The 19,845-nt window shown below is 49.7% G+C and overlaps 2 protein-coding genes across 3 annotated transcripts; one reads left to right on the plus strand and one right to left on the minus strand.

Moving 5' to 3' along the window:
* The first annotated feature begins 3,724 nt into the window (after positions 1 to 3,724).
* On the plus strand, positions 3,725 to 8,606 carry C13H22orf15 (chromosome 13 C22orf15 homolog). The gene is given in 6 exon segments (XM_030583230.1): positions 3,725 to 3,843; positions 5,564 to 5,650; positions 6,415 to 6,540; positions 6,974 to 7,048; positions 7,694 to 7,830; positions 7,832 to 8,606. Coding segments are annotated over 6 exon segments (486 nt in total). The 5' UTR covers positions 3,725 to 3,818; the 3' UTR covers positions 7,868 to 8,606.
* Positions 8,607 to 8,685: 79 nt separating this feature from the next.
* Positions 8,686 to 14,774, minus strand: CHCHD10 (coiled-coil-helix-coiled-coil-helix domain containing 10). 2 transcript variants are annotated; one of them, XM_030583231.1, is made up of 4 exons: positions 14,648 to 14,774; positions 12,848 to 13,067; positions 9,602 to 9,749; positions 8,686 to 8,970 (listed from the first exon to the last, which is right to left on the minus strand). In XM_030583231.1, the coding sequence occupies exons 1-4, from the start codon at positions 14,692 to 14,694 to the stop codon at positions 8,951 to 8,953; spliced, it is 435 nt and encodes a 144-aa protein (XP_030439091.1). In that variant the 5' UTR covers positions 14,695 to 14,774; the 3' UTR covers positions 8,686 to 8,950. The 2 variants fall into 2 exon arrangements, with proteins under 2 accessions (XP_030439091.1, XP_030439092.1); XM_030583232.1 differs by lacking the exon at positions 14,648 to 14,774 and adding an exon at positions 13,873 to 14,260.
* Positions 14,775 to 19,845: the final 5,071 nt, after the last annotated feature.

Below are 19,845 nucleotides of genomic sequence, written 5' to 3' on the forward strand. Positions count from 1 at the left end.
GGCAGACAATTAAAGCTGCCGAATGAGCGTGATGGGCCAACTAGCAGGGCAATGGGTGGGCAATAGGGAAGGCGGCCGGACGGGCGGCAGGCACTGCTGGCGGAGGGTCCATGGCCAGTTACCAAGGAGCAGTTCAGCCAGCTGAGGAGAGACAGCAGCGGCAGTCTGTGGAAGCAGAAAAGGCTGATGAGGTCTCCTCCCCAGCACTCCTGGTGAGAGGGGCTGGACTCAACAAGGCAGGGGACAGGCCAGAAAGGTGACAGCCATGCAAGGAGACAAATGACTGGAATTTGAGCATGATGCTGGCACAAGCAGCCCTGCTCTTACCAAAAGTGCCATGAGATTTGCCTTGATTTGACATCTCATCTGAAATACACCTGTCCCAGCTTGGTGTTTGCTGATGCCACGCTGGGTCCTTGCGTTCCGTGCTGACTGACTGGGACCCATGTCACCTTTTGAGCCCCCGACACCCCTTCCTTGAAGTCCCTTGAGTTTCCCTTGGGTAGCAGGGCTTAATTTGTCATGAAAGAGGGGTAGTGGCTCCAGGAATTTTTTTACATTCATAACTGATGCAGCAGGCCCAGAGGTGCCGGGGCTCTGAACTGCCAAGCCCAGAGGCGCCGGGGCTCTGAACTGCCAGGCCCAGAGGCGCCGGGGCTCTGAACTGCCAAGCCCAGATGCACCGGGGCTCTGAACTGCCAGTCCCAGAGGTGCCGGGGCTCTGAACTGCCAAGCCCAGAGGCGCCGGGGCTCTGAACTGCCAAGCCCAGAGGCGCCGGGGCTCTGAACTGCCAGTCCCAGAGGTGCCGGGACTCTGAACTGCCAAGCCCAGAGGCACCGGGGCTCTGAACTGCCAAGCCCAGAGGCACCGGGACTCTGAAATGCCAGTCCCAGAGGCGCCGGGACTCTGAACTGCCAAGCCCAGAGGCGCCGGGGCTCTGAACTGCCAGTCCCAGAGGTGCCGGGACTCTGAACTGCCAAGCCCAGAGGCGCCGGGGCTCTGAACTGCCAGTCCCAGAGGCGCCGGGGCTCTGAACTGCCAGTCCCAGAGGCGCCAGGGCTCTGAACTGCCAGGCCCAGAGGCACCAGGGCTCTGAACTGCCAGGCCCAGAGGTGCCGGGACTCTGAAATGCCAGGCCCAGAGGTGCCAGGGCTCTGAACTGCCAAGCCCAGAGGCACCGGGGCTCTGAACTGCCAGTCCCAGAGGCGCCGGGGCTCTGAACTGCCAGTCCCAGAGGCGCCGGGGCTCTGAACTGCCAGTCCCAGAGGCGCCAGGGCTCTGAACTGCCAGGCCCAGAGGCACCAGGGCTCTGAACTGCCAGGCCCAGAGGTGCCGGGGCTCTGAACTGCCAGTCCCAGAGGTGCCGGGACTCTGAACTGCCAGGCCCAGAGGCACCAGGGCTCTGAACTGCCAGGCCCAGAGGCGCCGGGGCTCTGAACTGCCAGGCCTAGAGGTACTGGGGCTATGAACTGCCAAGCCCAGAGATGCCAGGGCTGAGGCCTGGCAAGTCCTGGCACAAATTAAGCACTGCTTGGGGGTCTCCAAGCCAAGGACTGAGCAGAACCGACGCTGCCGACCGGCTCACAGCACAAGGTGCTATGTCTGCAAGTTGTGTGTTCCACCATAAACAAATACCTCCCTCAAGTGGCGGCTCAGTGGTATTTACACCTTTGCATCTGGAAGGAAACCACTGAGATCCGTGAAAGTGGGGTCATCTCTGAAACAGTAAGACAGAGGTGGTTGGAGTGCTAGTCGTTGGGAATGGGTCTGTTTTATGGGGGGGCAAACTGGGTGTTAATGTTGAGGCTGATGTCAGAGTTGTTGAGGTACCCTTAGCTGGTAATGTCCTTAGCTGTAATGTTTGAGGTGGGGATTGTTCTGTGGATGACTTCAATGACCCCTCTTCTCTTAAATTGCGCTTAGCAACCATAACCATCAACCAACCAGATCCTTTGTTTCTGGATAATATCATGAGCTAGGTAGCTCTGTGGTATCGGCACAGACCTGGGTCTAACCCATGCTGCCCCTGTGTTGCAAACATGCTACCCACCAGTGAGGCCTGGGACTCCCCTGAGAGGATTCTGGGCAGATTAGATGCCTTCATCAGCTCTGCCCCCCTCTTCCCAGCTCAAGCTGAGGATGAGAGAGTTTAGCCATAACATGAGAGTTTGCACCCTATTTCCCAAGACACACCAATCTACCTCCTGCACACACACACCTTCAGCCATATAAGGCAACCTTGTCAGCTACACACTCTGGCCTATAGCCACAACTACACAGCAGAGGCTGTGTGGAGATGACGCCACTAAAAGGCCTCAAGGGACCAAAATATAAATACCTCACTATTTGTCCAGCAACCATCACCATGGGGACAGTTTGCAGCAGAAAGTATTGCATTTAGGGTTATATCCCAGCTCAGAGTTCTTCCAGTGTTTTGGGTTACCATGGAAACAGTCCCAAAGCCAGGAGGAGGCATTGGGCCCCTTGCTGGGAGAGGAAGAGCCCGCCACTATAAATAAATGGATTGATAGAAGTAGGCAAGGCCTGAAGGGGAGTCAGCATGAACCAGAAAACCATTCAAACTAGCTTTCCCCAGTGCTTCCAGGCCAATCCTAGCTCCCCCACTGACTAACTGGGTTGCCTGGGACGTGATTCTCAGTCCCTCTTCTGTAAAATGGGGATAAATGGGGCTTTGCCCATGGTGGTCATGAAACAACATGTATTCCCTGCTGTTTGTAAATGGCTCAGAAGAGGTGCTGTGCTGGCTAAGCACTAGGAATGATCACCATTCAAATGAAGGGAAGGAGGGCTTTGAACCTGAGGCAGAAAGTACAGCAATGGCTAGAAATGCAGCCCTATGATTGTCTTGCTTTGCCAGCTTTCCCCACACCCATAATATTGTACATGCTCTATTTACAGTACAGTTATCCTAGAGGGACAGAGATACAGAGTGACTTACGCAAGTCACCCAGCAGAAGAGCTGGAATAGGACTCACAGCTGCTGTGTCACTATTCGACACGCTATCTCCTGAACCACACAGCCCCTCTGGCCAAGCCTGGCCTGGCTGCCAGGCCAGATGCTCAGCCCTGTCTCTGGAGACGCAGCAATCGCTGTTACTCTACCAGTTCTCAGCACCAGCAATTGAGACTGTGGAGTCAGGACTGTGCTGGGGATTTGCTGAGGCAGCAGACAGTCAAGACCAGAGACACCACTTGTGCAGTCAGCCTGGCTCTGTAGTACTAATAGCTTTCAGCGGTGGTTGGTTCAGCTGGGCCAGGGTGAGCTGGAAGACATGCAGGGAGAACATAACACAGCACCAGGGTTGCTGAGGCCCTGAAAAAAGATGGGCAAGGAATCCTCTGAATCCAAACCAGAGGCCCCCAGGATTGTTATTTGGTGATGGTGAGACAGTGGCATCAAGATGGTCTGGAACAATAAAATGCCCTGATGGGCTGGGCAACCCTCCCAGATGCCTCTGCCTGCTTCAGCACAGCCCCTGCCCCTAGCCCCTGTCAGAGCTTCGCTGAGAAGCTTTGGAATCTGCAGGAGTTATTTCCCTGTTGCTGGGAAATCAGGTTGTTGAAACCAATACGAGCATTAACAAGGGAAATGCTCACCCCTCCCCCAGGCTCTTGGCGGGCTAATTATGCCAGTCCTAATAACAGCCTTTTGTCACCAAGGCTGCCTGCAAGTCTGCCCCAAAACACAAGGCAGTCGGAGCACCGTTCACAAAGTCCTCTGGCTTGGGGGAGACAGGCAACAGTCCCGAGGAAGGGGGCTGCTGAGGAGCTTTGGGCCCAGCAGAGTGGAAGCAGCATGTTCATTACAGTGAGATATAGAGGTGAGTGGGGGAAGCTCAGACTTTGCCCTCAGGACCCAGCTTCTCTGAATTAGCTGGTTTCTCTGATCATGAAACCTGACAGCATACTTTGCCTTCCTCTTCTTGCCACCATTCAGTGATCCGATCCATTTGCCTTAAGTCAGTGGCCTGGGCAGGCATATTTGGGGAGACAGTGATGTCTAGTGGGTAGGGAATAGTGCAAGGAGTCAGGAGACCACTGACTCACTGTGTGAGCGCTCTGTGACTCAGTTTCCCCATCTGTAAAACAGGTATTTCACTGCCTTCGTAAACAGCTTTGAGATTGAGGGATAAAAAAACTTAAATCAGAGCTAAGCATTGTCTGGTATTATTTGCAGACATACCTCAGACCATTAAAGGTGACTTTACTCCATCTTTCTAAGGGAAGATGGTCACTGCAGACTTTTACTGGTCTGGGGTTTCAGGGCGATACAGCATAATGAAGCAATTTGACAAAAGACACCAGATGAAAACCAAGTTCCCATGTTTTCCAGCTGCCCCTACTCCACAGAAGGGTCTGTGCTTCTCTGAAGTGCAGCTCCTGCATCCTCAGCAAAGTGACTGTGTAGAAATGGCATCTCTGCTCCCTGTGTGTCTGCAGAGTCATCAATCAGTGACTATAGCTTTTATATTCATTCGTACTCCTGAGCGCCTCAGCCATGTCCCCTTCCTGCCGAGACTCACCTGCCTGCTGGGCGACACTGCCAGCTTTGAGCCCATGGCAAAACAGGGGCTGGGGGCAGCTTGTATCACTGCTGACCAACTGCCAGCCCACTTGCTCCAAGTGGACTTGCTGTGACCCACGGCCTAGGCACCAGCAGCAGAGTGAAGGTAGCCCACTGACTGAAGGGCTGTTTAGCTGCAGAAATGGCTCCTCTGAGAAAACGATAGTTTGTTGATTTGCTTTGTAGAGTGAAACCTTCTGAGTACTCTTCAAATGAAGGATTGACAGCTCAGGCAAGGCCCAGCAATAACGTGAGCGGGCACCGTGCAGGCCTTACCCAAACTCAGCTAATGGCCCTCAATCGCAACCCTACAAACTCTGCTATTCAAGCTATAAGCCCTCAAACATCTCTTCTAAAGCACTGCAGTCCTGACCTGCAGCTCCCCCTGCTAGCCTGCCTCTGAACCCCTGCCCTTAGTCTGTTACAGCACCTCCGTACTGACCTGCACCACCCCTTGTTGCTGCATATGTCCCGGGCCTCTCCAATCTCACTGAATTAGCAAGTTTTTTAGGCAAATGTCCACTGGTGACTAAGCTGAGACTCCCAAACTCAAGTCACATGTGACATTCGCAGGTTTGCAGAGGGGAAAGCGAAGGGCCTGATCACACCCTAAGTTCCCTATTTCTTCCATTTTATGAGACCAAGTTTAAAAACCCAAACTGACTCCACAGGCATCTTATGAAGCAGTGAAACATATTCCTAAACCACCAGAATACTCTGGATGCCGCCTGGTCCAGTTTGATTGTGGTTCTAAGGATCAGGGAAGGAGAAGCACAGGTCTGCAGCACCCCAGGTCTGGCTATACACATCCTCTCCTGCAGTAAAACTTCCTCTCCCTTTTCTGTCTGCCACATTCGCTGACATGAGCAGATAACGTCTGTCTCTTCATTTGCTGCAGCTCATTGGGTTGTGCAGCCCCTAAACTTGGGGAAAATCTCGGTCTCCTCTTGTGCTAATTCCCTTTCCCTGCTTCACAGCCGACTGCCAAGAGATTGTGAATGTGAACTGCCGGGTCCTGAGCCTCACCATGCACCTGAAGAAGAAATGCCAGTGCAGGCCAGAAGGTACTGTGTCACCATCCCCCTCTTAACAGGAGTGAAGGCCACCTACCCGAGGGACAGACACATGCTCTAAGAGTATCAGACATGATGAGGGAGCTGGTGGAAAGGTGAAAAATGGGTCAAACTGGGATTAAGGGGGGAGCAGACTGAATCGCAAAAATGATGGGGTTGGAGCAGATGACATATTTCTCTGTCCTGTCTCATAAAGGGTCAAAGTTTGTGATCAGTGTAACATACTAAAGATAATACACTGAAGCTCCTTGGGATCCCAAAGTCCTTTACTAAGCAATAGACAAACTAGACAGACTGCAATGGCTTGCTGAGTGTTTTAATGACCTAAAAATAGTGATGTTACAAAACATGGGGGCATAACCACTGCATACCAGAGGAGGCAACTGAATTTCATGTCTCTGTAACCAGGTCACTTGTCAGCGTGGAGTCTCTCACTGGCTGTGCCAAATGGGAGTAGCTTCACACCTGTCATGGACAGTGCAGATGCAGCTGAGGGCTGCACTGGACACTCAGCAAAATTATTCCACTCCAGAAAGTTAATCCAAATGAACTAAAGCTGTGAATTTAAGCAGGATTAGTTAAATTGCATTAGATGCTTGTGTGGACACTCTTATTCAGAATTAAAGTGACCCTCATTGGGTTGAATTTAAGTGACTTCCTGAGTGACCCTGTGTAGATAAACCAACCCTAACTCTGTATGAATTGTAGAGCCGTGGGTACATAGGAACTTCTTAAACCAATCTCTCTCTCTCCAGATTGCATTGATCTTCTGGATGAATCGGGGACCATGATGAACCTAAGCGAAGTGAAAAGTCCTGCATCTGAGCTGGCCAGTAAATACCTACAGGAGAGGCAGCATTACATCCTCATCAGAGTCATTCGTAAGTTACTTGCCAAGACTCTGCAGGCTGAGAATGCTGCCATGCTTCCTCCACGGCAACGTCTCCCATTGTAGGAAAGGATCCCCACTCTAAACAAAAGGTACCTGAACAAAGTTAGTGGGCTATCCATCCTACTGTATGGAAATGAATGAGAAGCACACAAGAGAGCAAAGGTACAAGCAAACAAAGGAAATTATCAGCGTCCATTGCAAATGGACATTGCAAAATAATGTATGGACGTAGGTGGATAGATAGAAACCATGCAGCAATTGTATGACAAACTTCCAACACTAAGTGCCATGCTAGCATAAAACAATTATTTCTTCTTGAAGTGACTTAGCAGAACTACACAAGCTAAAGCAGGTCTTATGGCCCAGGAATTTTTTCCAGGATATGAAATGAGGGAGCATGGTTCTGCTAATTCTGTTGGCAGGAGGAGAAGGCTTGGAATCAACCTACTACGAATCTCTACTGGAGAATCTGGAAAACCACCACCCTGAGCTGGCAGGTGAGAGCTGGGCTCCCAGTGCATCAAATCACCATAGGGAGACCAGTGATATGACTTACAACATCAGACATTGTAAGTCAAATCCCTGCCCTGTGCACTATCATGAGCCCCTGCTTTCGTACCCCTTTTGCAGAATTTGGCCTGAGGTTTGTCTGTGACTTTTCCCAGAGCTGACTTGGCCAAAAAACTGTTGTTGCTCTGGCTAAAGGAACAAAAGATCCAAGGAACATAGGTGAAAAAAGGAACAAAACTAAAAGCCAAAATGTGTATGTTTAGCTTAAGCCAGGAAGTATTTATCATACTAGGCATGCAGCTTTCCATCTTCAGCGTTCTGTAAACATGGTCCTCCTAATTCTCATTACATCCAGGGGTGGTGGGTAAGTTATCAACACCATTTCATGCATGGGACAGAGACAGAGGGATGAAGTGTTTTACATTAGGATAAAGAGGGACAGATGGTCAGAGCAGGGATTAGCAAACACAGGAGTTCCTGTCTCCTATTCCTGGGCTCAGGCCACTAGACTTCACCGCTCTTTCTATTGCTGTATAAACAAAGGAAGGAAACAGTTAGCTGGCAGAATCCTCAGTTTAGTAGACAGTAGCCTAGCAAGAAACTAACAGGTGGTTTCCGGGTTTGCTTCCCAGAGCGGCTGCAGAAGTTACCGGCATACCCTCAGCTGAAGGACAACATGAGGAGGAGTTCCATGCAGAGAAAGTTTCACCCACTTAAGGAACCACTCCTGGGCTCCCCAGCCAAAGTCAGAAGCACACAGCAGAGTAAGAAAGGCTCTGCTCTCTCCAGCAGGCCCACCTAGGTAGGGTATCATCCCTTGTGGGAACAAGGCCTCCAACAGTTTGGAAGCATTTTCCACAGATCCTACACAGGGTCAAAGTAAGATAGCCAGATGTAGTCAAACTGTAAGGCAGTATACAAGAGGCCACTGCTTTATAAGCAGCACACCGTCCTCCTCAAAGCCAGACTGAACCATAATCAGAGACCCCCAGCACCTTTTTAAATGGAAGCCAGGTCTGTGTGGAGTGTCAAATGCATTTTAAATAAATAAAAATAAATAGTACTTGTGGCACCTTAAAGACTAACAAATTTATTGCATTTCAGTTACTGATTAGTTGTACCTGATTGTTAGATGAGGCCTTGCAGCTCCTAGTGCTATGTTAAAGCTACATGTGGTACCAGTGAACTTAATCTGATGCTAATAACCATCAGCATATTACTTAACCCACTAAGACCCACAATAAGATCAGCCAGCTGTGTTCTTAGTCAGGCAATTGACCAGGTCACATTTTTCTTTCCACACATCTTGTTACAGCCATGTCCATGAGCTGAGAGGATAGAGATTTACAAGAATCCTAGTCAATGAAGCACTTGCAGGGCAGTGCTCTTAGATTCTCTGCTCTGGCCTTCTGAGCAGACAAAAATAGTACAGCAGGGGTTGTACACATGTCCTGCTAGAGAAAATCCAGGCCTGGCCTTGTTTGGTTTTGCTGAGTCATCCAGCTACATGGATTTTAATTATTCCATTCCCCTTGTTTGGGGAGGAGATGAAGAAAACACATTCAGAGATTAGAATGACATCTTGAAGTTTAATCTACAGTAAGAAAAACATACAAACTAGTCATAGATTAAAATAAACCATCTCCTTTTATTGCATATTTCACTGTAGCAAATCAAATGAGATCTGGATTCTAAAAGCCCCATCAAATTCCAAAGCATTGTTCTTTCTTGGCAATTCTGGAAGCATGTTAGCGCTAAGTGGTTCCTTCCACTGGTCAGACTATCATTCCTTTCACCTGCTTACTTTGGTCACTAGCCATTCCTTCCAATCTCTTCCATTCTTGTCTGTACTCCAGGCTCCTGTTTCCCTGTCTTAGCACTGAATGTCTTCACAAGAGGGAGGAGACACCTACAATAGGAGAGGTTGGAGAAGCTCAAGTTCAACATTAGGCAGACAGGACCCTCGTATGTCAAATGCCTTAGTGAGGTGAATGCCCCAGGATTAGCCAGAATATGCAAACAAGGGTACCAGTTCAACCAAGCACAAAAGGGGGTTTTGTCTACTCCAGGAAAAGGGAACCCTTCTCCCGCAGCAAATGGGCAAGAAACAAGGGAACTGGCTGGCAGTAGTCTGGGAAAGGAGTAGAGTCCCCAAAGGAACATGGCAATAGAGCATCCAACCCCTAAAAAGGGATCGCCAAGCCCACTATTAGGAACACCAATTTAATTCTGCTAAGACATGGACCAAAGGTATCCCTCTTCCCCTTTCGATGATTCCTGAGCATCTTTATGGAGAGGACAACACTACCAAACTGGCAGAGACATGAGACTCTGGAGTCACTTCAGAGAGAAGGACAGCAACCTCTATCCACATTAGGAGGTTTGGTTTCTTTAGAAGGAACTATTAACAAGCTGCTGTTCGAAAGCTCAGAGTCCTACCAGTCTAGACCACACTAATCTTTCAAACATTAGCTCGTCAGTCCCAGACTCAATATCTGCTCATTGCTGCACCTCCAGGGAAATCAATGCAAAAAACTCACCATTATTATATTTGCACTGCTTCAGTGCCTCGTTGAAACCTTCACACAAGGTCAAGTCACTTTGATTGGTAGCACATTCCAAGAACTGTTTCATCTCATAGTGGCAAGGGCCATACTGCGGCTGCTGGAACGCAGGCTGCCTGGGCTCCTACAGACACCCCAAGAAGAAGAAAAAAAATCCCAGTTTAGAGAGACTAACTCTGGGACTGAAGGAGACAAATATAATGATCTATCATGTCTAGATTTTCCTGTTCCCCTGCCAGTCAGGGCAAATATGCGACTATACTGAGCTCATGTCCCATCATCTTGCGTTGTTTTCAAAATAATTATAGTCCCAAATTCTCAGTGCGTAATCAAATAGAAGGGAGGGCCATGATGGAGAAATAAAAACCTTTCCTAGACACCAGTAGTCTCACATTAGCAAAAGCAGCATTCCAAATGAGGGGTTAGAATAGGATTTTCCCCCATTCAGAGCAGTAACGGAAGCTTCCTTCATACCACTCAAGTTGTTCGGATGCATACACTTAGACTATGTTGTGATAATTCAGCATACCAATTTGCCCGATTATGAGCTCAGCGAGTGAAACTTCATCACGCCGCAACAAATGCTGATTGGAAAAAGGTGCAAAGGACAGACTGAACTAGCTCAAACAAAGAAGGCCTACAACTATAATTCAAGGACTGTGTTAAGAAAAATGCACCGAAATTAGTGTCAGATATTAGGCCTAATTGGTTGACAGAATAACCTAGGGATGGGCTATTCCACTCATCACTCCCTTTTGGGGTCCTCAAAGAAAGATACTTCGAGGAGGAAAAATTGGCTACTGGAGCAAGCTTCACCATCAGGGCTGACACCCCTACCCTCTCCTGAGGCTCCAGTCCTCATCATCCTGATCCTGAGAGATGTCCCGACCAGACCAGGCCAGAGAGTGGGACCCACATGACATCTGGGATACGAGACTTGGCCTCAGCACCACCGCTTGGTACTCTTTTCCTTTCCTATCTAATAAGCATCTGGCTTATCTGGCATATTTGGAAACAATACTATAAGCCAATAACCAGAAAGAGGCAGCTAAAAGTAATACCCCAAGCAGCCCAATGCCAGTACAAGTTTGCCAGATCTCAGAACACTGATAGAACCATGTGCTGTGTCTGTTTTTCCAGTATCAAGACTGCAAATGAGAATCAAAACTAGAGACAAAAGCTCTGTCTCTCTCTGCTGTTCTCTCTCCCTCTTTCGTCTCAAAAGAAGCAGGATTAGACTTAAAACAAGAGCAACAGCTCTAACCCATCTCATCTAACTTATTCTCTTCTCCCCAGAAAGCAGAGTTCTCTTTGATATGATCTAAGACTGTCAGACATGAGGGGAGGGGAATTCCTGCTAAAAACTCTCTCCAGATAAAGGGAAAAAGAAGGCCTTAAAACTTTACCTTTCAAATGCTGTAACAGTCTCATTCTTTTCTGTATCTTTCAATAAAAGTTAAAAGGATTTTAAATGGTGCATTTGTCATGGTACTAAGCAGGCTGAGGTCTCTCGATGCCAACCCCCAGACCTTGTTTAAAACAGTTTACTGCTGGGCAGTGACTGGGGTAGGTTGACACCTCTGACTCTCTGGACCCCACACATTCCATGGGAATTACTAGAACAGCAACCAACATTCAGCCAAACAAGCTACAGCTTAAAACGCCAACCACGTTTTATGTTGAGTTCCAGTGGGCTCCTGTTCCGATACTTTGTTCCTGCAGGACAGGTGGAAATTGGAGGCTTCTGGACTTTAACTGGCTATGTAGACTTCACGACTAGCTACTGAGGCAGGGATTCTTACCTGTTTTCACAGTGGCTAGCACGATTGGACCACAATCCCCATTTTACAATACCCAGGTGCTATCGCCACAGAAACACACTCTGTCTTATGTCCCATTTAAAGAAATATTCTAGAGAGGGCAGTGATGAGAAGCAAAGAGGCAGAATGATTGGGAAAGCGATGTCTCCATCACTCTGTACTGGGGGCTTTTTAGGAAGCAGCTCCACATCCAACAAGTTACCTTGACTACAACAGTACAGAGCTTTGCAGAAAAAGCCTTTCTAAAGGAGATGCTAGGTTTTTCGTATGGGCCACAGCCTGCTTTCCCCAACACCTACAGATCTAGCTAATCCTCAGGGCAGGCTCTGTTTTACGTAACAGTTACTCCACAGGTTGCACTTTGCTAATAATTTCTATTTTCGGATGCCCCACCAGGTGATGGGAATTGCACCACGTCTCTCCAAGGGGACAGGTGGATCCCAACACTGCTTCCAGGCAGAAAGAAAAGATGACTTGTTGCTCTGCATCTCCAAAAGCTCTTTATGCACCTCAGTCTTCAATAGCCCAGGAAAACTGGGCAGAATTAGTCACTTTACACAGAGAAAGTGAAGCTGAGCAATTTAGCAACTCCAGTGCCAAAGGGTAACCTCATAAGGGGCAGGATTAGAACTAGCGAGTTCCTGACTTCCAGTCCCAGGTTTAGACTCAGGACCAGTTCCAACAAATAGGGGCCCAGAAAAGTCATCTAATTGCCCCTCCTTTTAAGCACTAAGGCTAGTGTGCTCTGCCCCAACTGGCTAGAAGGTCAATCTCAGAAGTACAGGGCTGGAGATCAGAGAACATATGTGGCACTTTGTGAGTTTGGGATTACAGTTCAGATAACGGGGTTGAGGGGGGAAAACATGTTCTGTGTCCCAGTCAGGACCAATGTTAGCGTCTCCAGCTAGGAAAGATGAAAGCAGGTTAATGTCAACTGATTTATTTTAATCTAACTCCTAAAGCCAAGGCAGGCTTTCAGAAATTAAGTTCAGCTAGTTTCACAATACCTACATCCACTGATTTTTAGTAGATAAAAATGAGTTTTCTGTGTAATAAAGGCATCTTATTAACTTTAAAGCCAAACTGACTAGCAAAGTTCAATAAATCAATGTTCCAAATCCAGAGAGAGAATATACATGGGGCTGTTTCCTCTACAGACTAGCATTGTATTCTGTTCTCTTGTCCCCACTTAAATCTCAAGTTTAGTTCTAGGCACAAACACGCCCCTACACACAAGGCACCTCAGAGGCTCCTTAGTAACAGCAGGGCTTAAAGTGGATATTATTTTTGTTCTCCTGGAGTGTATAAAGGCCCTCTAGGACACGTGACAACCAGCCCTGCTTCCTGGACTCCAGGAACCTCTGAAGAATAGTTTCTTGGTGAAACCATGGAGCTGCATTACCTGGATAGTACTGGCTGGTTTCGCTGGCTCAGTGCTGCTACCGCCACTGAATGCCCCAGTGAGAGCACTGCCAACCACGTGGCCCACTGCAGATCCAACAGCAACCCCAGCAGCAGTGGTAGCCATCTGGGCCATCAGGCCAGGCTGCTGGGGCTGGCCCGGGGCTGCAACAGCTGAAGGTGGAGGATGAGCTGGTGGGTGAGCATGAGCTGGGGCTGCACTGTGGAGTACAAGAGAAGTGAACAAGGAGAGGATAACGTTTAGCAAAATTTGTCGAGGAGGGAGCTTACACTAGACATAACTATCATAGGAATCAGATACCCCAGCAGCTCGCCTGCTTGTGGTCCCACCTAGGTATATTCCAACGGCAGGTAAGCGGGAGAATACACGGTGTGGTACTTTTTTGAGACTGGTCTGCATTCAGTTTAGCAGCAAGTGAAAGAAAAAGGACCCCATGCTGCTTCTCAGTTTTCACACAAGTCGGCTCAACAGCTTTGTGGTTACAAATCTGGCACTGCCACCCCAGAAACAGATCTTATTTACTTCCTCCCATACTTGTGTGTGCACAAACTCATGAATTTATTCAATCTTCTAAACATATGCCCACTTGCAGGCAAATATGTCAAGATGACACTATGCAGAGCTAACTTTGCCAATGTCAGTGTGTTTCGGTCAGGACCCCCACTGACCACCGGCAGCGGTGACAGCCGCTACCAGGGCCCCGGGCCGGAACGCAGAGGAGTGGGTGGGCCTGCATTCCCCCTGCCACCCGTATGCACCTGTATCCGGGTGGCAGACTCCCCCTCTCCCCGGCCTAAGGCCAGAGCTGATTGTACTGTGTTTGGTACCCCACCCAAACCAAGGGCTGGGCCCCTTTTGACTTTGCCCCTGATCTGCCCTGCCCCAAAGGGCCAGAGCTGATTGTAACTGCAGGGACGACAGTGAGGCCGGTGTGGCTCCCCTCCCCCTCAGGGAGGGTCAAGCCCCGGCAGAACCCATCTACACACCACCATCGCTGAAGTCACCTTGAGACACCCATCCCTCTCAGCCAGCCAAAGGCACTGGTAGGAATACAGCTGGCATTGTACTTTCGCAACTGTTTAGTAACTAGTTGCAGAGCAGGGTCAGGATCCCAGAGGGTGAGGTTTTCCTTTCCAGCCACAGGAGGAAGTGCAGCGTTGATAGCTGGTGCGATTGTGGGGAGGAGCAGGTGATCAGACAGACCAAAGGTGACCCACGGAGCCCCACAGCTGACTTGAGGAGTACTCTGGGTGAAGCCCTCCTTGGGGTGATCACCAGGGCAAAGGACAGCCCAGGCTGGAAACAATGGCACCGCTAGGCCATTCTGGGGCAGGGATTACACATTACTACTCTGGAGAGATTCACCACTTCACCGTGAATGCTCCCTTACAACGTGCGCTAAGGATTTGTGCTAAACCAGGCGTTTCACCTTGTATTGGCTGCCAGGCTCAGCGCGCCTGTCCCGGGCCCGAGGAAGAGCTGGGTGTGTCTGGCCAACAGAAGCTGGGCCAATGCCACCCCCCACCTTGTCACTCCGGAGAGAGGCGCTTCTCAAGCACAGGGCATGGTAGGAGCCGGCCCTGGGGCGCAGGGACAGGGCTGGCGCCAGCGCTAACTAATACCTGCACCTTTCGCGGGGGGGTAACAAAGGAGCCCGGAGCCCCGGGCGCAGGGGCTCTGGGGCAGGGCTGGGACTCACGCGGACTGTCACTCCCGGGCAGCCCCCGGAGCTCGGGACCCTACACCCGCCATAGGGCCACCCCGATACACCACCCCCACCTGACTGCGGCCGGCCGGGCCGCCGCGCTCCTGCTCCCCCTAGGCATCCTCAGGCCGCCGCCTCTGTCCCGAGTCTCCTTGAACAGGGGCGCCGCGCAGCCGGTTTAAAGGGCTGGCGAGGGAAACCACGTGGCTAGGCTCTGCCGCTCGGCTACTACTGAGCATGCGCCCCGTGAATCGCGCATGCTCAGTGACAGTATGTGAAGCCGTTGGCCTCACTAGGCCTGCCATCACTTTGCTCTCTGCGCAGGCGCACTCACGCCATGTGGCTCCAGGCCAGAAGCTGGCTGTCCGAGAGCCGCACGTTTGACCTTCAGCTGTTTTCCAGAGAGTGCTCGCAGGAGCCAGGCAGGGACGGGCCTTGTGATCAGTGCAGGATAATGCCCAGTGAAGGCACCTTGGCCTGAGATTCCAATGCCACTGGAAAGCATCATTCCCAAGCGATCGGTCTGTGTGTTCATGAGCTCTGAACCCTGCTGTCCCATAGCATCATCCAGGGTCATCCTAGCCAGCCTCCCTGGCTTTCTGGTTAATTGAGGGGGAGAGGATCCTGTAAAATCGTTTTTGAGCAGCTAACTTGAGGTCATGAATGGAAAAGGCTGAAAATCACTGGTCTGTCCTGTCCCTGTATTTCTAAAGCCCCCACCATGGTATAGATATGAAGAGCTGTAGATGAGTGATACAGAGGGCCCCTTCCCCTTGGTATATTTCTCGCATGGCCTGCTGCTGTATGGCTTGGGCTGTGAGCTCATCACACCCCAGCAACTAATCAGAGATGGTTCTAGTGGCTTCTTAGGGCACTTCCAAGGGATGCCCAGTGATAGCACCTCTGCTCTTGTTTAGTAAGAACTGAACTCGTACCCTGGTGTTACAGGAGGGAGTGCTGTGCTGTGCTGTTGGAGGTGTCCTCTGCTTCAGGACAGTCAGCCTGCTCCCTCTCCTGGCCAGGCAACATTGTTGGAGACTAGTTGTTTGTCTCTGCACATCACTGATCTCCAGTACAACATCTTTAGTATATCCATAGCATTCTCATTGTTATTCCAGAAGACACATAAATTACTGCAATCTCAGTTTTCCCAGAGCTAACATCATAATGGCAAGTTGACATATTTTTGGTAGAGTCTCCTGTACTTGCTCACTAATAATAGATATAATTATCGCACCTGAATTCAGTCAGTTTAAATGATTATCACTGTGTCCTTTTGTCATGAGAAACAATTTGTGTCACATGTTTCAATAACTAGCCATGTGCCCACCAGAGGGTGCTACCTGACTTCTTTTAGCTGCATTATCATGCAGTTTAGTGTGGTGGGTGTATGGAAGGAAGATACACACACCCACACCCACACCCACACCCTGAAGGTGCTCCTTTTACATAATCTCTTACAAAACATCGTTCAGCTCCCACAGGAAATCAGGATTTTAATATTTGTCTATCAGGTATTTCTAAGGCATCTGTCACCTTAGTATCTAAATCAATGCACATTCAATGAGCATTTTACCCCAAACAAGGTTTATCACAGTTGAAGAAGTCGTATATTGCTAGCGGTAGGTTTAAGCTGAGAGGTAAGGTGCTGGCCTGAGGCTTGGAGTACCTGGCTCAGTTCCCTCTTCCGCTCCAGACTTTGTGTTTGATCCTGGGGAAGGCTCTCTGGACCTCAGTTCCTTGTTTGTAAAATGGGAATAATAGCACGGCGCTGCCTCACAGAGGCGCTGTGAGGATATATCAGAGACTGAGCAAAGCACAGATACTGCAATAATGGGACCGGGTAAGTACCTAAGATAGTTTGTCCCCAAATCAGTAGTACCCGTGTGGGATATAGTATCAAACAGAGGGGTTGTCTCTTCATTTTTCTGAAAGTGGCGCTAACAGGTATACCCTCAAAAGCCTTAGGGGGTGCTTTATTCTCTGCACTGGCTCTCCAATGCACTTAGAGCCCCATTCAGCCTCTCTGTCTTCATAGTCTAAAGTTTCCAAGGGACTGGCCCTAGCTACTTTTCCCTTCACAACTATCAGCTAGGACTTCCCACCGACAGCAGAGGTTCACGAGTGCAGGAGAAAGAATTTCAGGAGTTGGCCTTAGCCTCTGCAGTTCATCTCGCACATGATCAGAACGACCCATAGGCTTCACCATTCAGCATTGCCACTTCTCCCAATCTGTGGTGCTTTTGTGAAAGCCGCAGGTGCTGGAGTCGCGAGATTAGGTGAGCATCTGAACTTTCATTTAGAAAAAGGTTTTAGCTTGGACGGTTGTAGAGAAATTCTTGAAAATATGATTCCTAAAGATTATGACACCAGAAGACAAGTAAAAGGAACCCACAAATTATTCTGTTCAAAAATCTCGATTTTTAATCCTCCCTCATGATTTTTGAGCCCAGCCCATGATTTCTTTAACAAGTAGGTTGGTGATAGTGCCGCTTCCAGAACTAAATGCAAACCCAATCGTTTTAGCTCAGATGCTGCACTAAGGGGGGCTGCACAGGTACCTATATAGATAGATGAGAGAGTTATGCAGACGGACCTCTTGATGATTTCCTACTCCCTTTTCACCCTGTTTTGGCATCTCCACCAGTCTGCAGCTCAGCCCCATATTTTTCTGAGAGAAACAGAGTTAGTGTTTCTGGAAATGGCAAGTATGTGACACATCACTTCCATTGTGTAGGGGAAAGACACTTTCCATCCTGACCTCACCCCACTACTAGGGTCTATAAGAAGCAACCCCCAGCTCCAGAATCTGATCCCTGCAGGGAGCTGCTGAGCACACCAAGGAGGTCACAAGCTACTGAACTGTGCCCCATATATGCCAGTGTTCCCCTTCTCACCAGAAAGCCCAGTCAACCACCACAAGACGCCCTGAAAACCAAATGGAAAGACACTGCCCCAGAACCAGGGATTTTTTCCATTGGCTGCTCAACCCTTTTTATTATGGCTGGAGGTGGGGATGGAGAAAAGGCACCAAAAGCCAAAGCACCGTAGGAAACCTCACCGTCTTCACCACCAAATTCCAGAGAGCTTGTTCACCGAGGCAAGAAAGTGGAGATATTGTGAGCACAGCTGCAGGTTCATGACACCCCGTGCAAATAGACCCAGTTCAGACAGGCTGACTTTGTTCAGGAGTAAGAGCCCCCAAACTGTAACAGAGAGAGGGGGGAGGCACCACATCCGCCCGAATCTGACTAGGGGAGTTTCGTAGCCCTTTCCCTATTGTCGTCTGGCAATCGCCATCCCTTTCCGTCATCACATGCACCATTAAGAGAGGATCTTTGCAATGGGCCTTTGTTGTTTCTTGCCCAGAAGCTGCTGCAGGGAGGTGGCTAAAGCAGCAGCAGGCTAAAGAGAATAGCACATTGCCAGAGGAGTTAGTGAGGCTAGGAAAGCACTGAGGGAAACCTGCAACTGAGGGAGAATGTCCTAAGCTGGACTCAGATATCTGTATCTGTGATGTCATGAGTCACCATAGGGCCTGGCTGATGCCCAGAAGCTGCTTCCTGGTTCCAACCACAGTGCCCCCAACCAGCATGGAGGCTTGTGCTTGTCAGCCCTGGGCAGCAATGTCTGGGAATAATACCAACAAGGCTGTGCTCCCAGTGTACCCTGGACTGCAGGCTGTGACTGGTTGCTTCAAATCACCTGGCCTGCAAAGTGTTCACCTTTGGGGCCGTGGCGGTTTTGTTTTGGAGAGCTTCTCAAAGGGGAATTTAGTGCTAACAAATGTGTCACAATCCAGGTGTGGCCCAGGCACAAGTAGCCATGCAAGCTTTCGTACCTCCCACCCTCAGTGGTGAGAGGGTAGCGCATCCAATCCTTAACCTAGAAGATGCTGATACCACCAAACAAGGCGCTCACTGATTCTGATAGCATGTGCACCAGGAACTGGACTGAGTTGCAGACTCAGGCCAGGAAGGTCACTGGACAATCCTCAGATGCAGAATTGGCTGGGCTGTTCTCCCCACTGACACCGAGGTGGACGGGACTCAGTATGTGTTTTCAGCAGTTGTTGAGGTATTTGTTACTCAGGCTTTCCAGGGTGTGCTGTGCAGTGTCCCAGTGAGTCTGGTTTTCCTAGATTACATCCCAGATGTTCTGCATGTTGTTATCTACAGGAACGCACTCAGAGCTGACAATAGCCAACTGCAGCCAGCTTCACACACAGCTAGGGAAGCTGGAGAGTTTTGTCATGTCTGCCTCAGTATCTGATTTTCAGGTCTGACCCACCTTTCGCTTTATCTGGCCCCCTACGCACTGTAATGATGACCCTGTAGTTGTGAGATCCAGGTTCTCAGAGGTGAGCTGACAGGTTTTATTACAGGGTGGAATAACTTTTCTCTCTCCTGATGGCTTTTACCGTCTTATAAGCAACCCACGAAGGGAAGGGAAGGCTCATGAATGCAGAGCTCCCACTCTGATGTCTGTTATGAATTTGCACTTCACTTTCTACAGCACAGCGCTGCCAGATAGAAACAACAGAAGACCCTGAGAGGGCAAACCACTCTCTTAAAGTGCTTGGATACTTAGTTTTTTACTACCCCAAGCAGACAGTATCTCAGGGATTAAGTGATACAGGGCAAGCGGCTTTCATCTCTGGACACAGCTGTCCAAATGTGCCTGACTGCAGTTAGCTGGTCTCAGTGTACTGGTCCACATCACAGAACCACCCCACATATGGCGTGGCTAGCTGCAGTCTCCCCCCTCCGAAGGCCAGGGCAGGATTAGCAGTGGTGCAGCAGGTCAGAATTGAGAGGGGTGGGTGGAGTCGTGTAGGGGAAGCCTTCACACTGCTTGTCTGAACCATGCCTGACTCTAGCCATTGCTAGCCCTCTCTTCGGAGAACGCAAAATGAAGGAGCCTCACCTGTCAGTGAGACTGGCTGACTCAGGGGTTGGCTAATGGGACCCCTCTGATACTTGCTCTTGTAGGTCACCGGCCCAGACCCCAGTCAGGTCCATTATAACCAAAAATCCTGTCGGAGGGCCGTGCACATCCCAAGAACACTCGACTGGTAGGGAGGCGAAGAACTGAACATGCCATGGGAACTGACTGTCTATCTGAGGTACTCATCGGGCCCCTATCACTGTTGTATCTAAATGCCTCACAATCTTCCCCACAGCCCTGTGAGGTGGGGATTGGGAAGACAGAACTCTCTTCCCCGTCAGGGTTGAGGCACATTGGCCTGGCACCATGAGGGCAGCTTGTAATG

The sequence above is a fragment of the Gopherus evgoodei genome, chromosome 13 (assembly GCF_007399415.2).
Source record: "Gopherus evgoodei ecotype Sinaloan lineage chromosome 13, rGopEvg1_v1.p, whole genome shotgun sequence".
Taxonomy (NCBI): Eukaryota; Metazoa; Chordata; order Testudines; family Testudinidae; genus Gopherus; species Gopherus evgoodei.

What these genes read in the sequence shown, in the direction of transcription:
- CHCHD10 (XM_030583231.1), bottom strand. Translation starts at nt 14,694, where the DNA reads ATGCCTAGGGGGAGCAGGAGCGCGGCGGCCCGGCCGGCCGCAGTCAG. An exon ending in GCCCGGCCGGCCGCAGTCAG is followed by an intron (nt 13,068 to 14,647) that starts GTGGGGGTGGTG and finishes TGTACTCCACAG; the next exon opens with TGCAGCCCCAGCTCATGCTC. An exon ending in AACCAGCCAGTACTATCCAG is followed by an intron (nt 9,750 to 12,847) that starts GTAATGCAGCTC and finishes GGGTGTCTGTAG; the next exon opens with GAGCCCAGGCAGCCTGCGTT.